This window comes from Drosophila navojoa, chromosome 2, assembly GCF_054131105.1.
Source record: "Drosophila navojoa isolate 15081-1374.11 chromosome 2, UAZ_NAV_1.0, whole genome shotgun sequence".
NCBI lineage: Eukaryota > Metazoa > Arthropoda > Insecta > Diptera > Drosophilidae > Drosophila > Drosophila navojoa.
In genome coordinates this window covers 33298927-33323561 of record NC_142890.1, presented here as the reverse complement: position 1 = coordinate 33323561, position 24635 = coordinate 33298927, and the positions used below count along the sequence as shown (strand labels likewise).

The 24635-nt window shown below is 36.0% G+C and overlaps 1 protein-coding gene across 9 annotated transcripts in view; it reads right to left on the bottom strand.

Annotated features, from left to right (window-relative positions):
* Positions 1 to 11367: 11367 nt before the first annotated feature.
* Atg2 (Autophagy-related 2) overlaps positions 11368 to 24635 on the bottom strand; it is a 102661-nt gene continuing 89393 nt past the window's right edge. For 6 of the 9 annotated variants that reach the window (XR_016196932.1, XM_089260993.1, XM_089261009.1 and 3 more), the window contains 2 exons: positions 17120 to 17263; positions 11368 to 11711 (listed from right to left, as the gene is read on the bottom strand). Coding sequence is in view for 6 of the 9 variants with exons in the window: in XM_089260993.1 (XP_089117119.1) it covers positions 11481 to 11711; positions 17120 to 17263 (375 nt within the window). In the remaining 3 variants the exon portion in view is untranslated. Of the gene's footprint in view, positions 11712 to 17119; positions 17264 to 24635 lie in introns of those variants that run through there. The other 3 variants (XR_016196933.1, XR_016196934.1, XM_089260999.1) reach the window with 2 other exon arrangements.

Genomic DNA, 24635 nt, shown 5'->3' with positions numbered 1-24635 from the left:
TTGCTTTATTTTTTGATAACTCATTCGATAACTTTTTATCGAGAATAATCAAAAACTTGATTTTGTTTTTTTTTTATACCACGCCCTGTTCGCCCCCAATTTGTAAAAAACGTATTTCAAGTACTAGACCTGTGCTTTGGAATGTACATACATTGTGACCATACGATTACGCTCTGAAAATTTCAGTAAGATTGTATGTCTACAAAAACAGTTATTCACCAAATAAATTCTCATAATACTGTCCACACTGCAGCGCAGCCCAAGCGCAGTCACTGCTTACCGCGCAGTTATCAGAGCGTGGGTGCGTGAGGGTGATGCATATGTATGTATGTGTGCGTACAGCATGGAGGGTTCAAGGTATCTCTTAGTCGAGCAGTCTCGACTAGACTCTTCTTTCTTGTTTAGTGAAAATCTCGATCTCCATCCCTTTGCTTAGTCGAAAAAACTTCGCCTATAAAGAGATATAGCGTATACTTACCAAAAACAAATTCGCGATTATTTAAAAAACCTATTATTTATGTATCTCAAGGCAAAAAGTGAAAGATGAATATATATTTTTAACCAATCTTGTGAGGCTGTCACAAAATAAAATAAAATAAATCGATCGGATCCAAACTCCTGTCGAGGGAATCGTGACACAAACAGATAGAAAATAGTACTAAAATATATTTTGTTTATCCAAAAGAATATATATTTATATACTATAGCTTGATTTAACATTTTCAATCGGTTCAGAGACTGTTTATCTAGAATATATAGTTGTATATATTTTAAATTAATTATATAAAAGATAATTTTCTTGATAGGCTTTTTATACTAATTTTTCTTATATGCCACGCTCCTAGGCTTAGTAATTATTTTAAGGTCATAGATAGTAACTTTTGGACATATACCCGCCGAAGTTTTTTTTGTATTGGGTGGTCGTTTTCTGCTCCGCAAATTTGCCTGATTTTTTAATTAATCATTTTTATTAAATTGTTCACATAACTGCGATCAGTTGGTATAAATATTCCTGTGCAAGGTTTGATCCGTGGTTTGCTGTTTTAATCTTTTTGAAGTTTGGTGCAACGTCGTATTTACATTTAGTTTGCACTTTGCTATAGTTTTCTATTTTCTGGCGTTCTCCCTGTGCTTACTTTTTGCACGTTAGTTAGTGTGAGCTTACTCACTATCTCAATTTCGGTCGTCGTGCTGTGTAAATAACTCTCTGTGTTTCTTTCGTTACGCTCTGTAACGGCTGTTTTGCTGTTGACTATCACTCTCAACATAATCTTTCGTTCTGCTCTTCAACGGCTGATTGTTGTTGGACTCGCTCGGTCAACATATTTTACTCTGTTTTTATTTCTGCTGCATTTCTTTAATTTCTATTGTAATCCCAATTGCCAATATGAGCTGCTGCAAAAAATCTTGTACGTTCAGGCAGGCAGTGGACTCTGCACAAGCGCAATTTGTCAATTGCTGGTTGTGCGATAATATGATGCATATTAAATGTGCAGGTCTCACTGGTCGGGGCTATGACAAGATTATGTCCACGGTAAAAATTGGTAGTGGGGGTGTACGCTGGTCTTGTCCGATTTGTTTAGAAAGACAGATCAACTTTTGTAAAATGTACAGCGCTGTAAGGGCTCAGTTTTTAAAACTGAAAAAGATTTCTAAGCAGTTATCCAGTGATATGGCTGCTGCTGAAGAAATACTAACCCAGTTTAATTTCGAGACTTCCCTATCTCATTTGGAGTCTTTATCGTTGTTGGTACCTCCCTCTGTACCAACACCGTCACCTAATTCGCTTGCCCCTCCCTCACCATGCGCTTCAGTTTTGTCATCCGCTCCTAATTCGCTCGATCCTATATCACTTGTTCCTGAAGCTATTGGTTCTTCTGTTGAGGCTGCTATTGATACTCAGGTTTCTGTTCAAAAATTGGAATCTTCTCCAATTGCTGTTCAAGCCATGAGTGTTAATAATTCAGCCACTCCCGGCATATCCTTATCAGTCGTCTCTCCTCGAAAGCAAGTTTTCTTATCTAGGCTTTCATCTGATACGACCTATGAGGCAGTATCTGCTTTTACAGCAAGCAAGGCTTCAGCTAAGGTTTTTATATCGAAGTTTAGCTTCGCAGCTCCGCGTGAAATTGCCTCTTTTAAGATAAATGTGCCGATAGAACATTTTAAATCCTTATGTGATCCAAACTTCTGGCCACCTCATGTGGTTGTTCATGAATTTAGACCTAAAAATCGTAACAGATCTACTCCTATTGCTGTAAATCTACCTTCGATGCAATCGTCATCTAACACTGTACCAAAAAACTAAATTCTTTCCAATCTTCTTCTCAGCTGTCTCTGATTTATCAAAATGTACGGGGCTTGAATTCTAAACTGAAAAGTCTATTCTTAAACAGTTTTAGTGTAAAATATAATATTATTGCATTCACTGAAACGTGGCTAAGTAATAATATTCATAATACTTTCAAATAATTTCACTATTTTTAGACTTGATCGTTCAATGCGCAGAGGGGGTGGAGTGCTAATTGCGGTTAAATCCAGTATCCTCTCTGATGTGTTTACCTTTTCGTCCCTTCATGATGTGGAGATTTTAGGGGTTAAATTAACTCTCCCATCGCGCTCACTGTTTATCACATGTTCTTATATCCCTCCCACTTCTGATTTACAATTTTATGCTCATCATATTAATTGTATTAAAGAGGTTTATGAGCATGTGAATGATAAAGACTTGCTTCTTGTGTTGGGGGATTTTCACTTTCCCAACACTTCTTGGTCAGCAACTTGTAATACAAATTACTTTATTCCGACAATCGATCACTATCTTTTTGATGAATTGTTTAACCTGTCCCCGTTTCAGATGAGCTCTATTTCTAATCATCTAAATCGCACATTTGATCTTGTGTTTACTAATTACGATTCGCTCTTTAATGTCATGAGATCGACTCCATTCTGCATACCTGAGGATATACATCACCCCACTTTTGAAGTATTATTAGCTGTTGATAATCATCTCAATTATACTCCTTTGTCTTCTAATCCAAGTCGTTGTTATCGTAAATGCGATTTTGTGTTGCTTAATGAATTAATTAATTCAACAGACTGGTCTATTTTATATGAGTCGAATGATATTAATTTGGCAGCATCGTTTTTTTTACTCTACCTTAAACTCTATTCTGGATGTTTGTGTGCCTCTCTGCCGTATTTCGCCAGTTTCAAATAAACCACCTTGGTATACCAAGACTCTTTTGAACTTGAGAAACATTAAAACTAAATGTTTTAAAAATTATAAAAAGTCTGGTTCAAGTGTTGACTGGTCCATTGCCAAGTCAAACTTTAATCTTTTGAATTCTAGCTGTTATGAGAATAATCTTATACGTTGCAAACGTCAGTTTGCTCGAGATCCCAAACAATTTTATTCATTTGTAAACTTGAAGCGTAAATCTTCTGGTTTGCCGTCCTCATTTGTCCTTGGTGGTGAAAAAACTTGCAATGACCAGGATTCCTCTGATCTATTTGCTGATTTTTTTCAATCAACTTATTCTTCTGCTAATCTCTACAACAACTCATATCCATATCCTCTTTCTGAATATGGGTCTATAAATACTCATAAAGTTACTGCAGCCTCTCTGGCTGCGGCCATTAGGACGTTGAAATCATCTTTCTCTCCCAGTGCCGATAATATTCCTAGTTGTGTGATTAAAGAGTGCAGTGTTTCTCTTCAGTCACAATTACTAAAATTGTTTAACTTGTCCTTGGATACTGCTGTGTTCCCTTCAATATGGAAAGAATCTTTCATCATTCCCTTATACAAAAAAGGTGGAAGATCTGATATTTCCAACTATAGAGGCATTGCGAAATTATCTGTCTGTTGAGAAAATTAGAACATCGGCCTTGCAGCATTTTTGCAAATCGATTATTCAACCATCTCAACATGGTTTTGTTCAAAATCGATCAACGTCCGCTAATTTACTTTTCAATGACAGTTTTTCTAAAAAAAATGCAAACGGATGTTATTTATACTAACTTCAGTAAAGCATTTGACTTAGTACATCATCACATACTAATTCTTAAGCTTGAACGCTATTTTGTATCTTGGATTTCATGCTATTTAATTGGTAGAACCCAAAGAGTCTTCCTCAGAACAGCTATGTCTAAAGCTATCTTTGTTTCGTCTGGTGTACCTCAGGGTAGCTATTTGGGTCCATTACTCTTTTCCCTTTTTATAAATGACCTTCCTAGTAGTATCTTGTATTCTACTATATTTATGTATGCTGACGATGTAAAACTTTGCCTTCCATACTCGAGTGCAACTGGACATCATCACCTTCAAGATGACCTAAATGCATTTCAACTTTGGTGTGTGGCAAACCAGCTTGACTTAAATTGCTCAAAGTGTATGACAATGACCTTCAGTCGTACCGTTCCTCTAATTGTTGATTATAAAATTAGCAATATTTCCTTACGACGCATCCACTAAATTTTAATCTTCATATTTCTACCATCATTAATGAAGCCAAAAGTGTGCTTGGCTTTATTAAACGTTGGTCCAAGGAATTTAAAGATCCTTTCATCACCAAGCGCTTATTTACGTCGCTTGTGCGTCCCATCTTAGAGTATTGCTCTGTTGTTTGGTCTCCGCAGCATAAAATGCATCAGGATCGCATTGAATCGGTCCAAAAACAGTTTCTTCTCTTCGCCTTAAGGGATCTTCGATGGGACAGTAATTTACGATTACCGTCTTATCATAGTAGGCTCCAGCTTATTGATCTTCCATCTGTAACCAATCGCAGAACAATTTTAGGAATTGTTTTTCTGCATAAATTGATTAGTGGTGATATTGATTCATCCTCTTTGTTGGGTCGTCTAAACTTTTCGGTTCCGTCCCGAACAACTAGACACTATCGTCCGCTTTATTTACCTGTGTGCACTAGGGATTATTCTTTTCACAGTGCGTTTCATGTTCTTAGTGTTAATTTTAATAAATATTATCACGTTTTTTCCTTAGAGCTCTCTCTTCCTAAAATAAAAAGTTTGCTATTAGCTTATCTTAGGGAAATCACTCACAATGCCCAGGCATAAGCATTGGTATACATTTTCGTTGTCAATGTTGTGTAGTGATTTCTTAATTCTATTCTATATTCTATTCTGTGATCTTCCTTTACTCTTTTTCTTTTTACTATTTCTTATCTATTTTTTTTTTTTTTTTATTTTTAACTTTTCTTGCAATTTCTTTTAAAACCTTACTTTTTATTTTTCTGTACTAATTCTTATTTATCACATTTTTTTCTTTCTTTTTTTTTAATATATTTGTTTTTATTTTTTATTTTAAGAAATATTTATTATTTTACATTGAATATTTTTTTTCTAAGTTTTCCTACTAACACTTCTTTTTATAGCATCATTAGTTTCACTGACCATATTTGGCTGTGAGACGTGGGCATAGCTGGCCGGACTGGCAAATAAAATACCCCCATCGGGTCGGTGTTACTATTGATATTATATCCTGTACTTTGTTTACGTTTTCATTTTTTTTTTTTTTTTTTTTTTTTAATTTAATTTGATACTCGTTTTTGTCAATAGCTTTAAGAAATAAATAAATAAATAAATAATCGTAATCGTAAATTACTGTCCCATCTAAGGTATCTTAAGGCAAAGAGAAGAAACTGTTTTTGGACCGATTCGATACGATCCTGATGCAGTTTATACTGCGGAGAAAATACAACAGAGCAATACTCTAAGATGGGACGCACAAGCGAAGTAAATAAGCTCTTGGTGGTAAAAGGATCTTTAAATTCCTTAGACCAACGTTTAATAAAGCCAAGCACACTTTTGGCTTCATTAATGATGGTAGAAATATGAAGATTAAAATTTAGTGGATGCGTCGTAAGGAAATATTGCTAATTTTATAATCAACAATTAGAGGAACGGTGAGCAATTTAAGTCCAGCTGGTTTGCCACACACCAAAGTTGAAATGCACTTAGGTCATCCTGAAGGTGATGATGTCCAGTTGCACTGGAGTATGGAAGGCAAAGTTTTACATCGTCAGCATACATAAATATAGTAGAATACGAGATACAACTAGGAAGGTCATTTATAAAAAGGGAAAAGAGTAATGTACCCAAATGGCTACCCTGAGGTACACCAGACGAAACAAAGATAACTTTAGACATAGCTGTTCTGAGCAGGACTCTTTGGGTTCTACCAATTAAATAGGATGAAATCCAAGATACAAGTCTAGGCGAAAATCCTAGGCGTTCAAGCTTAAGAATTAGTATGTGATGATGTACTAAGTCAAATGCTTTACTGAAGTCAGTATAAATAACATCCGTTTGCATTTTTTTAGAAAAACTATCATTGACAAGCGAAGTAAATTCAAGTAAATTAGTGGACGTTGAACGATTTTGAACAAAACCATGTTGAGATGGTTGAATAATCGATTTGCAAAAATGCTGCAAGGCCGATGTTATAATGAAGGAACGAAAAGGTAAACACATCAGAGAGGATACTGGATTTAACCGCAATTAGCACTCCACCCCCTCTGCGCATTGAACGATCAAGTCTAAAAATAGTGAAATTATTTGAAAGTATTGCACTATTATGAATATTATTACTTAGCCACGTTTCAGTAAATGCAATAATATCATATTGTACACTAAAACTGTGTAAGAATACACTTTTCAGTTTAGAATTCAAGCCCCGTACATTTTGATAAATCAGAGACAGTTGAGAAGAAGATTGGAAAAAATTTTGTTTTTTGGTACAGTGTTAGATGACGATTGCACCGAAGGTAGATTTACAGCAATAGGAGTAGATCTGTTACGATTTTTAGGTCTAAATTCATGAACAACCACATGAGGTGGCCAGAAGTTTGGATCACATAAGGATTTAAAATGTTCTATCGGCACATTTATCTTAAAAGAGGCAATTTCACGCGGAGCTGCGAAGCTAAACTTCGATATAAAAACCTTAGCTGAAGTCTTGCTTGCTGTAAAAGCAGATACTGCCTCACAGGTCGTATCAGATGAAAGAATAGATAAGAAAACTTGCTTTCGAGGAGAGACGACTGATAAGGATATGCCGGGAGTGACTGAATTATTAACACTCATGGCTTGAACAGCAATTGGAGAAGATTCCAATTTTTGAACAGAAACCTCAGTATCAATAGCAGGCTCAACAGAAGAACCAATAGCTTCAGGAACAAGTGATATAGGATCGAGCGAATTAGGAACGGATGACAAAACTGAAGCGCAAGGTGAGGGAGGGGAAAGCGAATTAGGTGACGGTGTTGGTACAGAGGGAGGTACCAACAACGATAAAGACTCCAAATGAGGTGGGGGACTCTCGAAATCAAACTGGGTTAGTATTTCTTCAGCAGCAGCCATATCACTGGATAACTGCTTAGAAAGCTTTTTCAGTTTTAAAAACTGAGCCCTTTCAGCGCTGTACATTTTAGAAAAGTTGATCTGTCTTTCTTAACAAATCGGAAAAGACCAGCGTACACCCCCACTACCAATTTTTACCGTGGACATAATCTTGTCATAGCTACGACCAGTGAGACCTGCACATTTAATATGCATCATATTATCGCACAACCTGGCTGACAGAGCGAGTCCAACAACAACCAGCCGTTGAAGAGCAGAACGAATGATTATGTTGAGAGAGATAATCAACAAAAAAACAGCCGTTACAGAGCGTAACGAAAGAAACACAGAGAGTTATTTGCACAGCACGACGACCGAAATCGAGAGAGCAAGTAAACTCACACGCACACTAACAAACGTGTAGAGTAAAGTCAGGGAGCAAAGTGCAAACTAAATGTCAATACGACGCTGAACCAAACTTCAACAAGATTAAAAAACAATTTTAAAAGAAAACACAGAAAACCACGGATCAAACCTTGCACAGGAATATTTGAACAAACCGACCGCAGTTGTGTGAACAATTAATAAAAATGATTAATTAAAAAATCAGGCAAATTTGCGGAGCAGAAAACAAAAGCGACCGTACACTCTCACTGAGAACTCTTTCGTAGTAGGCTCCAGCTTATTGATCTTCCATCGCTAACCAATCGCAGAATAATTTTAGGAATAATTTTTCTGTATAATTTGATTAGTGGTGATATTGATTCGTCCTCTTTGTTGGGTCGTCTAAACTTTTCGGTTCCGTCCCGAACAACTAGACACTTTATTTACCTGTGTGCACTAGGGATTATTCTTTTCACAGTGCGTTTCATGTTCTTAGTGTTAATTTTAATAAATATTATCACGTTTTTTCCTTAGAGCTCTCTCTTCCTAAAATAAAAAGTTTTCTATTAGCTTATCTTAGGGAAATCACTCACAATGCCCAGGCATAAGCATTGGTATACATTTTCGTTGTCAATGTTGTGTAGTGATTTCTCAATTCTATTCTATATTCTATTCTGTGCTCTTCCTTTACTCTTTTCTCTTTACTATTTCTTATTTTTTTTTTAACTTCTCTTGCAACTTCTTTTAATACCTTCCTTTTTCTTTTTCTATACTAATTCTTGCTTATTATATTTTTTCCTTTTTATACCCTGAACCCATTGAAAATGGGAAATCAGGGTATAATGGTTTTGTTAAAAGTATGTAACAGGCAGAAGGAGGCATGGCAGACCCCACAAAGTATATATATTCTTGATCAGGGCGACAAGCTAAGTCGATTTGGCCCTGTCCGTCTGTCTGTCCGTCCGTCCGTCCGTCCGTCCGTCCGTCCGTATGTATGAACGCGTTGATTTCAGAAGATATAAGAGCTAGAGACTTCAACTTTTTTTTAAAATGTCAGTATATATCACGCGCAGATCGAGTTTATCACTAAAAAAAGATAACTCATTCCGATACTTTTTTATCGATAAAAAACCTTATCGAGGATCACTTAAATAATTATGTCTCCTACATCTTTCAAGCTAGAGTCTCCAAATTTAAAATGTATATTAAGATGAACTTTATACAATTTCGGCGGTTGTCAAAATTTACCCCCACCCCTAAATCCACCCCCTCACCATCATCTTTGTAAAAGTCGTATATCAAATACTAGAGACTTGAGCTTCGGTATACACATACATTTTAACATTATGATTACGTTCTGAAAGTTTCATTACGATCGTACGTCTAGAAATTAAATTATTCAACAAATAAGTTCTCCTCTTATTGCCAACACTGCAGCGCAACCCAAGCGCAATAGCCTGTATATGTGAGTGTGTGTGTGTATGCGTGTGTTTGTTTGTATGCGTGTGTGTGTGTGTGTGTGTGCGTGTGTATGTGCGAATTATTATTGAAATATCAGTTGCTCGAAGGGTTCAGGGGATCTCGTAGTCGAGCAGTCTCGACTAGAGCTTTCTTACTTGTTTTTTATTATTTTTGTTTTTACTTTTTTATTTTAAGAATTATTTATTATTTTATTGTATTAGATATATGTAGTTAATCTACATTTAATTTGTTTTTTTAAGTTTTCCTACTAACACTTCTTTTTATAGCATCATTAGTTTCACTGACCATATTTGGCTGTGAGACGTGGGTATAGTTGGCCGGACTGGCAAATAAAATACCCCCATCGGGTCGGTGTTACTATTCATATTATATCCTGTACTTTCTTTACTCTTTTTTTTTTACTCTCGTTTTTTATACCCTGAACCCATTGAAAATGGGAAATCAGGGTTTTGTTGAAATGTATGTAACAGGCAGAAGGAGGCGTGGCAGACCCCACAAAGTATATATATTCTTGATCAGCACGACGAGCTGAGTCGATTTGGCCCTGTCCGTCTGTCCGTCCGTCCGTCCGTCCGTCCGTCCGTCCGTCTGTCCGTATGTATGAACGCGTCGATCTCAGAAGATATAAGAGCTAGAGACCTCAACTTTTTTTTTTAAATGTCCGTATATATCGCGCGCATATCGAGTTTATCACTAAAAAACAATAACTCATTCCGATATTTTTTTATCGATAAAAAACCTTATCGAAAGTCAGTTAAAAAATTATATCTCCTACATCATTATAGCTAGAGTGTCCAAATTTTAAATATATATTAAGACGTATTTTATACAATTTCGGTTTTTGTTAAAATTTACCCCCCGCCCCTATATCCACCCCCTCACCCTCATCTTTGTAGAAGTCGTATATCAAATAATAGAGACTTGAGCTTCGGTATACAAATACATTTATACATCATGATTACGTTCTGAAAGTTTCATTACGATCGTACGTCTAGAAATTAAATTATTCCACAAATAAGATCTCAAACGCAATTGCCTGTATATGCGTGTGTGTGTGTGTGTGTGTGTGTGCGCGTGTGTGTTTGTTTGTATGCGTGTGTGTGTGCGTGTGTGTGTGTGTGTGTGTGTATGTGCGTGTGTATGTGCGAATTATTATTGAAATATCAGTTGCTCGAAGGGTTCAGGGGATCTCTTAGTCGAGCAGTCTCGACTAGAGCTTTCTTACTTGTTCTCAATAGCTTTAAGAAATAAAATAAATACCAGAATTTATATGTCCAGGTCTCATTTGCCACGCCCCTGGTAGGCGTACATATAATATTTTCATTTATCTATATAGTTTCCGCGTAAAATTTCAGAGTTCTAGTTGTAAAGCTCTAGGAAATAGTTTTATCCGATTTTCCACACACATAATGGGCGGAGATATTTCAGCCCTAGCTCGTGGTCTTGGTCGACGTCGTGGCCGTGAAAAATAGGAAATCAGGGTATAATGTATGTTTGTATGTGTGCATGCATAAATGAAGTGCAGAATGATAAGAATATCAACTTGGAGGGTTCAGGGTATCTCCTAGTCGAGCAGTCTCGACTAGACCCTTCTTTCTTGTTTAGTGATAATCTCGATATCCGGAAAAAAAAAGTTAGTATCTAGCTCTTATATCTTCTAAGACTGACGCGTTCAAAACATACGGACAGACGGACGGACGGACAGACAGACAGACAGGACTATATCTACTCAGCTCGTCTCACTTATCAAGAATGTATATACTTTGTGGGGTCTGCCACACCTCCTTCTGCCAGTTACATACATTTTCACAAAACCATTATACCCTGATTTCCCATTTGAAATGGGCTCAAGTTGGTAAAAATATATATGTAATGAATGTCACTATCAGATTCTGAATATTTCATATGCATAGTCCGTCAAAATATCAGAGAATCTTTCCATCAAGACACCATATGTTCTTTGTTCCCACGCCGCAGTTTCTTAGACACTTACTTTTCCTAGAAGCTCGATTAAATACGTTGTCCCTCTGTTTCAAACATTGCGTCTTTCTTTTTTATACAGGTTGATGTGACTTAAGTTTGTCTTAATGACTGCAAGGTGCGCAATATTTTTAGTAAAAATATATTAAGAACTGAGTGTCATGTGTATACAATAATTATTCTTTATTAACCATATCAGGCATTGCTGGTCCGTCCCTTTGCTTAGTCGAAAAAACTTCGCTTAGAAAGAGATATAGCGTATATGGTATATTTTAGTTTTTTGTCTGCTTCCATTTGTCTGCAGCTTCACGTTTAGCTTCCGGGACAAGAGAACTTTTAGCACCTCCCAAAATATTTGTTGTTGCTTGAGTTGCTAGTACTGCCGGGCATATCACTAATTGAGGCAATTGTCTAACTACAGCACCTACTGCTCCACTATAACCTTTTTGATCATGCTCCACAATGGCTGCTTCCAGAAGTGTTGTCGCAGATTCATTTATTCCCTTAAATTAAAGTTGAAAAAAATATTTGTTTATTATTTATTATACAAAAAGATTATGAGTGTTTTATGCAGGTCATCAAGAAATATTTGACACACTGAGAAAATTTGAAATTCAGATGCACAAATAATAGGATGGTTTGATTGATTATTAAATAACTACCAAAAACAAATTAGCGATTATTTAAAAAACCTATTAATGATGTATCTCAAGGCAAAAAGTGAAAAATGAATTTCTTGACAAACTTTATATAGCGCGCGCATATCGAGTTTATCAATAAAAATCGATATCTCATCCCGTTATTTTGATAAAAAACCTATCGAAAATCAGTTATAAATTTATATCTCCTACATTTTTTGAAAGCTATAGTCTCGAAATTTTGAATATATATTAAGATGCATTTTATACAATTTCGGAATTTTGTTAAAATTTACCCCCTCTTTTATATCCACCCCCTCACCACCATATTTGTAAAAAGTGTATTTCAAATACTAGACATTTGTGCTTGGGTATATACATACATTTAAACATTATGAAAGTTTGATTACGATCGTACGTCTAGAAATAAAATGATTCAACAAATAAGTTCTCATTATATTGTCAACACTGCAGCGCTTCCCAAGCGCCTGTATATGTGCGTGTGGATGTGTGTATGTGCTTGTGTGTGTTTGTATGCGTGTGTATGTGCGAATTATTATTGAAATATCAGTTGCTTGGAGGGTTCAGGGGATCTTGTAGTCGAACAGTCTCGACTATAGTTTTCGTACTTGTTCTTATATGACACACTCCTAGGCGTAGTAATTATTTTGAGGCCATAGATAGTAACTTTTGGACATATATCCGCTAAAGCTTTTTTGTATTGGGTGGTCAGCCCAAGTATATATACCAGAATTGATATGTTCAGGTTTGCTTTGCCACGCCCCTAGTGGGCGTACATATAATATTTTCATTAATCTTTATAGTTTGCGTGTAAAATTTCAGAGTTCTAGCTTTAAAGCTCTAAGAAATACAGTTTCATCCGATTTGCCACACCCATAATGGGCGGAGATATATCCGCCCTAGCTGGTGATCTTGGTCGACGTCGTGATCGTGGTCGACGCGGATCTACATTCCAAATTTCAGGTTTCTAGCTCTTCAACTAATATGATTTCTGCGCTCGGACGAGATAGTCGACTTTTAAGCCAAGTCCCGCTATACTCATATCATTTGTAAGAAGGGTATAAATGTATTCCATAACTATATGTATAACTTGTTATGTCGAAATTTGCCGTGGGTCTTTTGAAGTGATAACAAATTTCCATATGGGTATATATGGGATGCGATGAGTGCTTCGTGATTCCGTAGTTTGTCCATTCTGTACAGTTTTAATTGTAGAGGGAGTGAAGTGACCCTTTAGGACTACATCTGGAATTTTGGCAAAATCATAACTTAAAGCATCCTATAATTTGTTTTATATGAATTTCTTCAGTTTGAAAATATAGTAAATGTAATTATTTATATAAATTTATCGATATCCATTTATACATTTATAATCTCGTTTAAGTAGAGAAGCCACAGAACACATAGGCCGGATAAGCAGTGTAAAGCTTCTTGCACACTTTTTGTTAGCATTGAAGTCCCAGACAACTTATTTGTTCGGCTCTTTACTTTTACTTTACAATCGATTCGCTTTAAGCGATCGACAGATATGGTAGACATTAAAAGTAAATGCGCGCGCTCTCTCGCTCTCCGCACCCTGTTCTTTTCAATGTACACTTGCTCACAGAACTCTGCGTACACATGCAAACAAACCCATATTTTTATACCTTGAACCCACTGAAAATGGGAAATCCGGGTATAATGGTTTTGTTTAAAGTGTGTAACAGGCAGAAGGACGCTTGGCAGACCCCAAAAAGTATATATATTCTTGATCAGGGCGACGATCTGAGTTGATTTGGTCCTGTCCGTCTGTCTGTCCGTCCGTCCGTCCTTATGTATGAACCCGTCGATCTCAGAAGATATTAGAGCTAGAGATATGCAATTTTTTTCCTAGGTCTGTGTATATCACGTGGATATCGAATTTATCACTAAAAATCGATAGCTACTTTCGATATCTTATTATCGATTAAAAACCGTATCGAAAGCTAGTTATTTAATAATATCTTCTACAGCTTTCCAGCTAGGGCTTCCAAATTTTCCATGTAGACTGTGTATTTTATATAATTTCGATTTTTGTTAAAATTTACCCCTACCCCTGTATCCACTCTCTCACTATCACCTTTGTAAAAAGCGTATTCACATACTACAGACTTGTCCTTCTATATACATATATTTAAACATTATGAGTACGTTCTGAAAGTTTCATTATTCTCGACGTCTAGAAATGCGTCCTATCTTAGAGTATTGCTCTGTTGTATGGTCTCCGCAGCATAAACTGTACCAGGATCGTATCGAATCGGTCCAAAAACAGTTTCTTCTTTTTGCCTTAAGAGCCTTAGATGGGATAGTAATTTACGATTACCGTCTTATCATAGTAGGCTCCAGCTTATTGATCTTTCATCGCTAACCAATCGGAAAAAAATTTTAGGAATTTTTTTTCTGCATAAATTGATAGTGGTGATATTGATTCGTCCTCTTTGTTGGGTCGTCTAAATTTTTCGGTTCCGTCTCGAACAACTAGACACTATCGTCCGCTTCATTTACCTGTGTGCATTGAAGTTAGTAATAAATATTATAACGTTTTTTCCTTAGAGCTCTTTCTTCCTAAAATAAAAAGTTTGCTATTAGCTTATCTTAGAAAAATGCCCAGGTATAAGTATACTTTTTCGTTGCCACTGTTGTGTAGTGATTTCTCAATTCTATTCTATATTCTAAAAAAAAAGAAAAAGGAAGGTATTAAAAGAAATTTAAATAAAAGTTATTACAAAAAATAAGAAATAATAAAAAGAAAAGAATGAGGGAAGAGCCAACCCTTATTCTTTTCTTTTATTATTTCTTATTTTTTTGTATTAACTTTTCTTGCAATTTCTTTTAATACCTTCCTTTTTCTTTTTCTATACTAAATCTTGTTTATTTTATTATTTTTTTATTATTGTTTTTTTTTTTTTTATTTTAAATTATTTTTGATTTTATTTTTTAATTTTAAGAATTATTTATTATTTATCGTGTTAGATATAGTTAATAATATTTTTTAAAAGTTTTCTTACTAACACTTTCTTTTTACTGCTTCATTAGTACTGGCAAATAAAATACCCCCATCGGGTCAGTGTTACTATTGATATTATATTATATCCTGTACTTTGTTTAGGGATTTTTAAAAATTTAAATTGACTCTCGTTTTTGTCAATAGCTTTCAGAAATAAATAAATCAAATTATCCAACAAATAAATTATCATAATATTTCAAACAATGCAGCGCAACCCAAGTGCAATCGACTGTATGTGTGCGTCTGTCTGTGCGAATTATTAAAATATCAGTTGCTTGGAAGGTTCAGGGATCTCGAAGTCGAGCAGTCTCGACTAGAGCTTTCTTACTTGTTATGTTTACATGTGTATTCTATTTAATTTAGAACACATAATTCTATTTTTATAACATTACTCATTCATTTATTAACAAAATTATGTTTTTATTTCATTATTAATAGCAATCCTAATATAAAACAAGTAAGAAAGTATTGAAGTGCCAACAAAGAATTGTTTGATAATGAAATATGCTGTGATGTTTTATTGCTTACTGTAGTCAAAGAGGGCGATAAAGTATTAGCAAAGACGGCGTCAGCTGCGCTTTCAGGATTGCCTCCGATGACGCGGCGCTCGTCATAACCGGTATGATGCCACTGGAGGAATTCACACGAGCCTATACGACGGAACGATATCAGGGCGAACAGCATTGTACGATGGCAAAGAAGGTGGAATAGCTCAACTAAAGGGCAATACACATACGCTCATACCGGAGCTTGAGCCATTGGTCAACCGCATCTTGTAATGCGTGATCATATGGTAAAAGTGTATGTACATTCCAAAACACAAATCACTAGTACTTGAAATACGTTTATTACTAATTGGGGGCAAAAGGGGTGTGGTATCCAAAATCTGTTCATTACAAAATGATTGCATTCATCATATATATATACACACACTAAATCTGAAGTCTCTAGGTCTAATGGTATTCCAATGAGGCTTAAAAAACCAAGTCATTATTTCGATTATTCGCGATAAAAAGTTAAACTCGTACGGCGTATGGTATATACTAGTGTCCACACAAAATTTCAGCTCTCTATCTCTTATATCTTCTGAAATCTCGGTGTTCATACGGACAGACGGACGCACGGACAGATGGAAAGGCGAATCAGCTCATCATGCTGATCAAGAATATATGTACTTTATGGGGATGGGATGGGCGGACGGACAGACAGACGGACGGGGCCAAATCGACTCAGCTCGTCACACTGATCAAGAATATATATTTTTTCTGGGATCTGCTACGCGTTCTTTTGCATGTTACTTAAAATACATACATAACAAGTAAGAAAGCTCTAGTCGAGACTGCTCGACTACGAGATCCCCTGAACCCTTCGAGCAACTGATATTTCAAACAAACACACGCATATACAGGCGATTGCGCTTGGGTTGCTTGAATGAAACTTTCAGAATGTAATCAGGATGTATAAATGTATGTGTATACCGAAGCTCAAGTCTCTAGTATTTGATATACGACTTTTACAAAGATGAGGGTGAGGGGGTGGATTTAGGGGTGGGAGGTAAATTTTAACAAAAATCGAAATTGTATAAAATGAATCTTAATATACATCTTAAATTTGGAGACTCTAGCTTGAAAGATGTAGCAGATATAATTATTTAAGTGATCTTCGATTAGGTTTTTTATCGATAAAAAAGTATCGGAATGAGTTATCGCTTTTTAGTGATAAACTCGATATGCGCGTGATATATACTGACATTTAAAAAAAAAGTTGAAGTCTCTAGGTCTTATATCTTCTGAGATCGACGCGTTCATACATACGGACAGACGGACGGACGGACGGACGGACAGACAGACGGACAGGGCCAAATCGACTCAGCTCATCGCCCTGATCAAGAATATATATACTTTGTGGGGTCTGCCACGCCTCCTTCTGCCTGTTACATACATTTCAACAAAACCATTATACCCTGATTTCCCATTTTCAATAGGTTCAGGGTATAAAAATATTCAAGAAAGTTAATACGCTAAAGCATTAAAAGTGAGAAATCAAGGTACAATGGTTTTTTCAAACGTGCAATAGTGTTAATCAAATAAGATTGTTTATCAATCCTGTTTTGCCTTACGTACATAATTGATTTTATATGTTACAAATTTGAATTTTTCGTACTAGTACCCATTTTTTAACAACAGATATCCTCTAGAATTGCATAGTAATTAATATCTAAACTTACTTCTTTTACGATTGAATACGCATTTGCAACACCTTCTCGTAAATCCTTTGGTCGGAGGTTTCGTTTCTTATCATTCTTAGATTTTCTTCTTCTTTTTAATGATGGTCCAGAAGACAACATGTCATATGTGGTTTCTGCCGTAAGCTAAAAAAATCGAAAATGGGATTAGATATTACCATAGCATGATTACCTGAATCATCGTTATATATCTTGAACTCATTTAATGATCTCAGGGGTTGCTTCTGTTTAACAGGCACCAACACACACAAGCATGCGAGCGCACGTTTTTTATGCCGTGTGGGCTTACTACGGGCAATTAATTGTTTAATAACTATTCATCTCGATGGACTATTTTCATGAAACTATCAGATAGTGATTATATTATTAAAATTCCCAAATTTTCCGAATAAGTCTCAAGCATTTAATATACGCGTTTTACAAATATGGGCCTGCGGGGGTGAGTGTAGGAGCGAGTGTTAAATTCTAACAAAATAAATCTATATATATAGAAGAGAGCTGTGAAAAGTTTTCCAGCACTTATAGCTCGAGATCTGCTGGACCAATTTTCATGGTTTTTGATTTGTTGGATTTGTCTCCGCTACGAGTAGGATAGTAGATCTTAAAAATACTGAAAAAATTTCACGAATACTTGAAAAACGCGTTTTTTTCCCCAAAGATTCAAATTTCTATTGATACTCAGTAGGTTTGATAACAGTGACAGTTTTCGGTCCTGCTCTCATATTATACAATAGTATAGCAGTAAATAAACAAATGTGGTCAGTCAGTCTACGGCACAGCCTCAGGCGAACCTGGCTATTCAAAAAAAAAAAGCTGATTTAAAAAAAAAAAAACAAAATTTGTTTGTCTCAGACATTAGTTTGTGTATATTATTCACATTTATATATCTCGATTGTTTTGTGATTTTGTGCGAGGGCATATTCAGTATTACTATTAATAACAAGTAAGAAGACTCTAGTCGAGACTGCTCGCTCTGCTAACTGCCCAGTAAGCAGCGACTGCGCTTGGGCTGCGCTGCAGTGTGGGCAATAGTATGAGAATTTACTTGGTGAATAACTTCTTTTGTAAACACACGATCTTAATGAATTTTCAGGGCGTAATTATATGGTCAAAATGTGTGTACATTTCAAAGAACAAGTCTCTAGTACTTGAAATACGTTTTTTACAAATTGAGGGCGAAGGGTATCCAAAATCTGTTGATTACAAAATGCTTGTATTCATCATATGTATATACACAGTAAATTTAAAGTCTCTACGTCTAATAGTACTCCGATGAGGCTCAAAAAACAAAATTAATTTTTCGATTATTCTCGATAAAAAAGTTATCGGATGAGTTATCGAAAAAAAAGCAAATTCGTACTGCGTATAGTATACACAAGTATGCACACAAAATTTCAGCTCTCTAGCTCTTATATCTTCTGAGATCTCGGCGTTCATACGGACGGACGGACAGACGGGCAGGGCTATATCGACTCAGCTCGTCGTGCTGATCAAGAATATATATACTTTGTGGGGTCTGCCACGCCTCCTTCTGCCTGTTACATACATTTCAACAAAACCATTATACCCTGATTTCCCATTTTCAATGGGTTCAGGGTATAAAAACGCTGGAAAATTTTTGTTTACTTGTGAGCGTGACAAAATTATTGTGGCTTAAACAATTTTTACTAAAATTATGGAAAAGAAACACCAGGGTATGTAGAATATTTGTATTAAAAAAGATTTTGCTCATGTTTGTTACAAAACAATCGTAGTGCATCTGCCGTTTTGAGTTGGATCTATGATGAGCTGAAATAATTTGACTTAAATATGGAGAGAAAGGATGAAAGAAACACCAAAGTGAGAAGCTTTCACATTGCCCAGATTTAAGACAAAGCATATCAAATGGCTATTGTCCAAAATGGCTATAACAGTAAGCTCATAGCTGTCTTCAAATCGAAAGCCGTTAACATCAAGACCGGTTAGACGCCCACCCGTTGAATATGTTAAATCCGGGCCTCGTCAGAAGAGAAAATTGGCAACCGCTTTGGCTGTAAATCAAGGGCATAACACATCTCTCCTTGTGCATGCCGCCGCAGTTTCGGCCGCGATAATCGAGTGAGAAAGACAGCCCTTATGTAAAAAAATACACTTCTTACTCAGAGTGACCCCAATAAGGATAGAAAAAATCTTTTTACTCAGAAAAACTTAATATATCTGCTTGAAACGTCAATACAACAACTTTCGTGAGCTCAGCATTTCCCGATCTTGCTAACTTTTTTTCAGCTTTACTACTTAAGTTTTAAAAAATGAACTAAAAACATTTGTTGAATTTAACGAGTGCTAGTATTATTAATTACCGTATAAGTATCAATAAGAGAAAACCTATCTCATATGGGCGGCTAGAGAAGGCGTGGTCCGATCGGTCTGAAATTTAGATACTATCATATGTACAAAATTTCAAGAACCTAGCATTAAAACTTTAATTTTTGTCGAAAAATCGGCTCGCTGGCCCACAATGCCCTGAACCAAATAAATAAAAACGCACATTTAGTATGGTTAAAATTTCAGTTTCGATGTAATTGAAATTAAATGTATAAAAAATTTGAAACAATAAAAAAAAAAAACAAGTAAGAAAACTCTAGTCGAGAGCGCTCGACTAGATACTACCCTGAACCAAACTAATAGAAAAGCACATTTAGTATGGTTCAAATTTCAATTTCGATGTATTTAAAAATATAAATGAAATAGAAAACTCATTTAATTATATATATAAAAATTTTGAAACAATTAAAAAAAAGAATCACGCACGCTCTGGTTTTGAACCCGAGACCTTGTGATCAAGCGCCGCGCTTTCTACCTTGACGCCACCCTTCTGTTCTGATTTTCAACGTCAAAACTGAAATAGATTCACTGCTACAGCGCCATCTATCAAATCTAAGTCAAACTAACTGCTGATGTGATTTTAAGAATGTGCAAGAACAACCAAACTAATAAAAACGTACATATAGTATGGTTAAAATTTCAATTTCGATTTTTGAAAAAATATAAGAGAAATTTAATCAAATATATAAAAATTTTGAAGCAATTAAAAGAAAACTACAATACGCCCAGCAGGATTCGAGCCAGAGACCTCGCGATTGAGCGCCGCGCCCTCTACCATGACGCCACTCCTCTGTTCTTATTTGTAATGTCAAAACTGAAATAGATTCACTGATGCAACGCCATCTAGCAGAACTAAACGAAACTAACTGCTGATGTAATTCTAAGAATGTGGTAGAAGATGTTTGAATGTATGTGTGTACACGTATTGGAAAACTGCTGTTGCTGCAGCACGTGCGTTTGTTAATTGGCCAAACATTTTGTTATTTTTTAACGTCGGTTGACTAAACTGAATTTAATAAAACTTTCAGCATATGAATATTTTATTGAATATTTGGCATTTAAAAAAAACATGTCAAATCATTCACAATTAGCTATACTAGCATCTGGCCTTCACTGGGGATTCTGGTGAATTTGGAGCCGGTATCCAAAATATAAAAAAAAACCGAAATTGTATAAAATGCATTGGAATATATTTTTAAAATTTGGAGACTATAGCTCTAAAAATGTAGGAGATATAAATTTATAACCTATTGCGCTAGGGTTGCGCTGCAGTGTTGGCAATATTATGAGAACTTTTTTGTTGAATAATTTAATTTCTAGACGTACGATCGCAATGAAACTTTCAGAACGTAATCATGATGTTTAAATGTATGTGTATACCGAAGCTCAAGTCTCTAGTATTTGATATACGACTTTTACAAAGATGAGGGTGAGGGGGTGGATTTAGGGGTGGGGGTAAATTTTGACAACCGCCGAAATTGTATAAAAGTCATCTTAATATACATTTAAAATTTGGAGACTCTAGCTTGAAAGATGTAGGAGATATAATTTTTTAAGTGATCTTCGATAAGGTTTTTTATCGATAAAAAAGTATCGGAATGAGTTATCGTTTTTTCGATATGCGCGCTGTATTTACGGACATTTTAAAAAAAAGTTGAAGTCTCTAGCTCTTATATCTTCTGAAATCGATGCGTTCAAACATACGGACAGACGGACGGACGGACGGACAGACAGACGGACAGGGCTAAATCGACTCAGCTCGTCGCCCTGATCAAGAATATATATACTTTGTGGGGTCTGCCACGCCTCCTTCTGCCTGTTACATACATTTTAACAAAACCATTATACCCTGATTTCCCATTTTCAATGGGTTCAGGGTATAATTAGCTACGCGCCCCATATTTGAACCCGGTACTTCTCTATCGAGCACCACTAAGCTAATCACGACGCCACTCCAGCCTTAGCAATTTTGGTGGAAAAACTGAAAACTGCTGTTTCTGCAGCACGTGCGTAATTAACAAACGCACGTGCTGCAGAAACAGCAGCTGAACAATTTGTTTTTTTTTTTAACGTCGATTGACTAAACCGAATTTAATGAAACTTTCAGCATATGATCTCATATTCTATTTAATAATTGACATAAAATAAATTAAAAATCATTCACAATTAGCTACAGTGGCATCTGACTTGATTGATACAATTTTTAATCGTTAATAAAATATCGGAAATCGATATCGATTTTTAAAAATAAACTCGACATCCGCGCTGTATATACGGTCATTTAAAACCGACGCGTTCAAACATACGGACAGACGGACGGACGGACAGACAGACGGACAGGGTTAAATCGACTCAGCTCATCGCCCTGATCAAGAATATATATATTTACATACATTTTAACAAAACCATTATACCCTAATTTCCCATTTTCAACGGGTTCAGGGTATTAAAAGCGAATTTCAAATACCAAATACTTGTGCTTTGGAAAATGCATGCATATCCACATCCTATGTAAACAGGAAGAAGCAAAGAATTATCATGAATATCATGGTAAAATATAAGTTGCTCGAAGGAAATCTCGCAGTCGAGCAGTCTCGACTAGGGCTTTCTTAAACATTTCAAATACCTTTGAGGGATCAAAAGTTATATCTAACGAAACACACATGTGAATGTTAATTTTTAACTACAAATGCACAAGATAAGATAAATTTTTCACTCATCTAATTTAATATATTTTCCTCAATCTTTTCCTTAAAAAAATATTGAATACTACAGTGCTTATCATAAATATAACCCACCTTGCAGCTAAAATTTTAAGCCAATTTTAAGAACAAAAAAAATTTCTTATTCTACTTTGTTGACAACAGCATGCTCAGTAGAATTAATCGAAATTTTTGTTCAATTTATAGAAAACTAATAAAGAACCGATTACTTTTGCTGTGTGCTAGCGTTTTTGCTTGCAATTTTGTGTATCATAATTATAGTCCGATGTCGCAAGAAGTGCCATTCAAATTCAATGTGTTTGTTGCTAACAAGATTTGGCCCATACAACAGCACACGATCGGCATAAAGTGGCCAACTGAACTAAATCCTGCGGATATGTTATCCAAGGGAGCAGCACCGTTGGAGCTCTTGCACTCAAAATTATGGATGCATAGACCTTTTCTTTTTGCAAATGAAAAAATATTTTTAGTCTAGGCTTTCCTTTCTGAAATGCGTCAGAGAGTTTTATTCTCGGCAGAGCATTTAGATATCTCGTTGACATTCAAGGACATAAATTCATTCGAAATAATGAACGTTTTTGGTTATCTTCATAGATTCATCCGGAAAATAAGTGCGACCAATGCAGCGGGCCTGGGGACACTTGACTAAACAAATGGAAAATGCACCCTTCCAATAATTGTAAGTAGTTTTAAGTCTCTATTAGGCATATAAGAAATAGGATTTAATATTGGAATGCACGTATTAATATATATGAACGCACGTAGTTGCTGTGCGTTTATATGCATATACATGTTGCTCCACACGGCGACGCGAGTACTGTAGGAGCGACCCTCGCGACTACAAAGGGGTCAAAGTCCGACAATAGTCGGACTCTTTCGCTCCTACAGATTCATGAGTGAGCTCGCGTTGCACGCACGACGATCATCGGTAACCGTTAGCCGAGAAGCCGTTCGGGCCAGGTGGACGCTTTCACTTGAAGGGCACCAACGGTACTTCGGACAATGGGAGGCTGCCACGCCTCACTCATATCACGCCACTTTACCGTTTCTATGGGCACGAGCGGCTGAAAGGCCCCGCTCCAAAGCAGGGCCTGTGGCTGGGCTATAAAAGGCCACTGGCAGCTCCATACGGGGAGTGAGAAGTTAAAAAAGGGTGATTATTAAGAGTGACAAGAGTGCCGAAGTAAAGCTAGTAAGTGAAAGTCAACGCGATTGGCAAAACAGGACTTCAAAGGCCGTGCTACGAAACTAGTGTTTTGCTGTGAGTGAGTTGAATAGTAGGAGAGGTCTGTATAGCCAAGCGAACCGCCGGAATTTACAGATCCATATCCTGGCGTTTTCCGAATCGCTCAAGTGAAACTAGCGTGTCTTATCACTCCCCAGCCAGAGTGCGCTGAACCAGCACTCACAGATAATTTAAAACATCTACGAAACATAAGAATACACAAGGCTCAAAATACACAAGGATGTTTACATCTATAAAAAAATTTGAAATCGACGCGTTCATACATACGGATAGGCGGACGGACAGACAGACGGACAGGGCCAAATCGACTCAGCTCGTCGCCCTGATCAAGAGTATATATCTGACACGTCTCCTTCTGCCTGTAACATACTTTTAACAAAACTATTACACGCTCAGGGTATAGTTATCGGATGATTTATCAGCTTTTCAGCTCTAGTTTTTGTATCTTCTGAGATCGACGCACTCATATGGACGGACAGACGTACATACGGACAAGGATATAATACTCAGCTCTATGGCGTCTTATATACTTTTCATAATACCCTGATTTCCCAGTTTCAATGGGTTCAGGATATAAAAATGAAGACTCAGACCAAAGAAAAAGGAAACAAACTAGCATAGGAAAGGGAGGATCAAGCCTAAAAGTATTAATAGGAATGCTAATTTGAACACTTTTCTGTCAGGTATCAAGTGCAGTAATTAATTAAAAACGACAAGATCACGATTTCGAAATTAGGTAGCAACTCGGCAATCTATTTAGACCCAATGGGTGAAGTAGAAATAGTAATCTCATCATGGGATCTAATTATTTACTATAACCTAGAATCACATTTTGAGATTTTGTTTAATGTTTTTAGTTTCAAGGACCAAATTAATATAATCCTAAAGAATACAAAAATACGAAGAAAACATAGTCAATCAGCATAACTTAAAAAATCCTGAGTGAGAAACAATCATCAATAATAGATTCCAGCAAATATACTCAAAGATACACTCATTTCAAGGAAATGAATATACGTATAGACATGGCAGAATTGTTAAAAGAATCGTGTGTAAGGAATCAATTCATTTCTTATTTATTGTTGACGTTCCAAAAATAGTTTGGAATCCATTAGAACTATTAAGAATTAACCATAAGAATTAAACATGAGAAAATTTACAAATA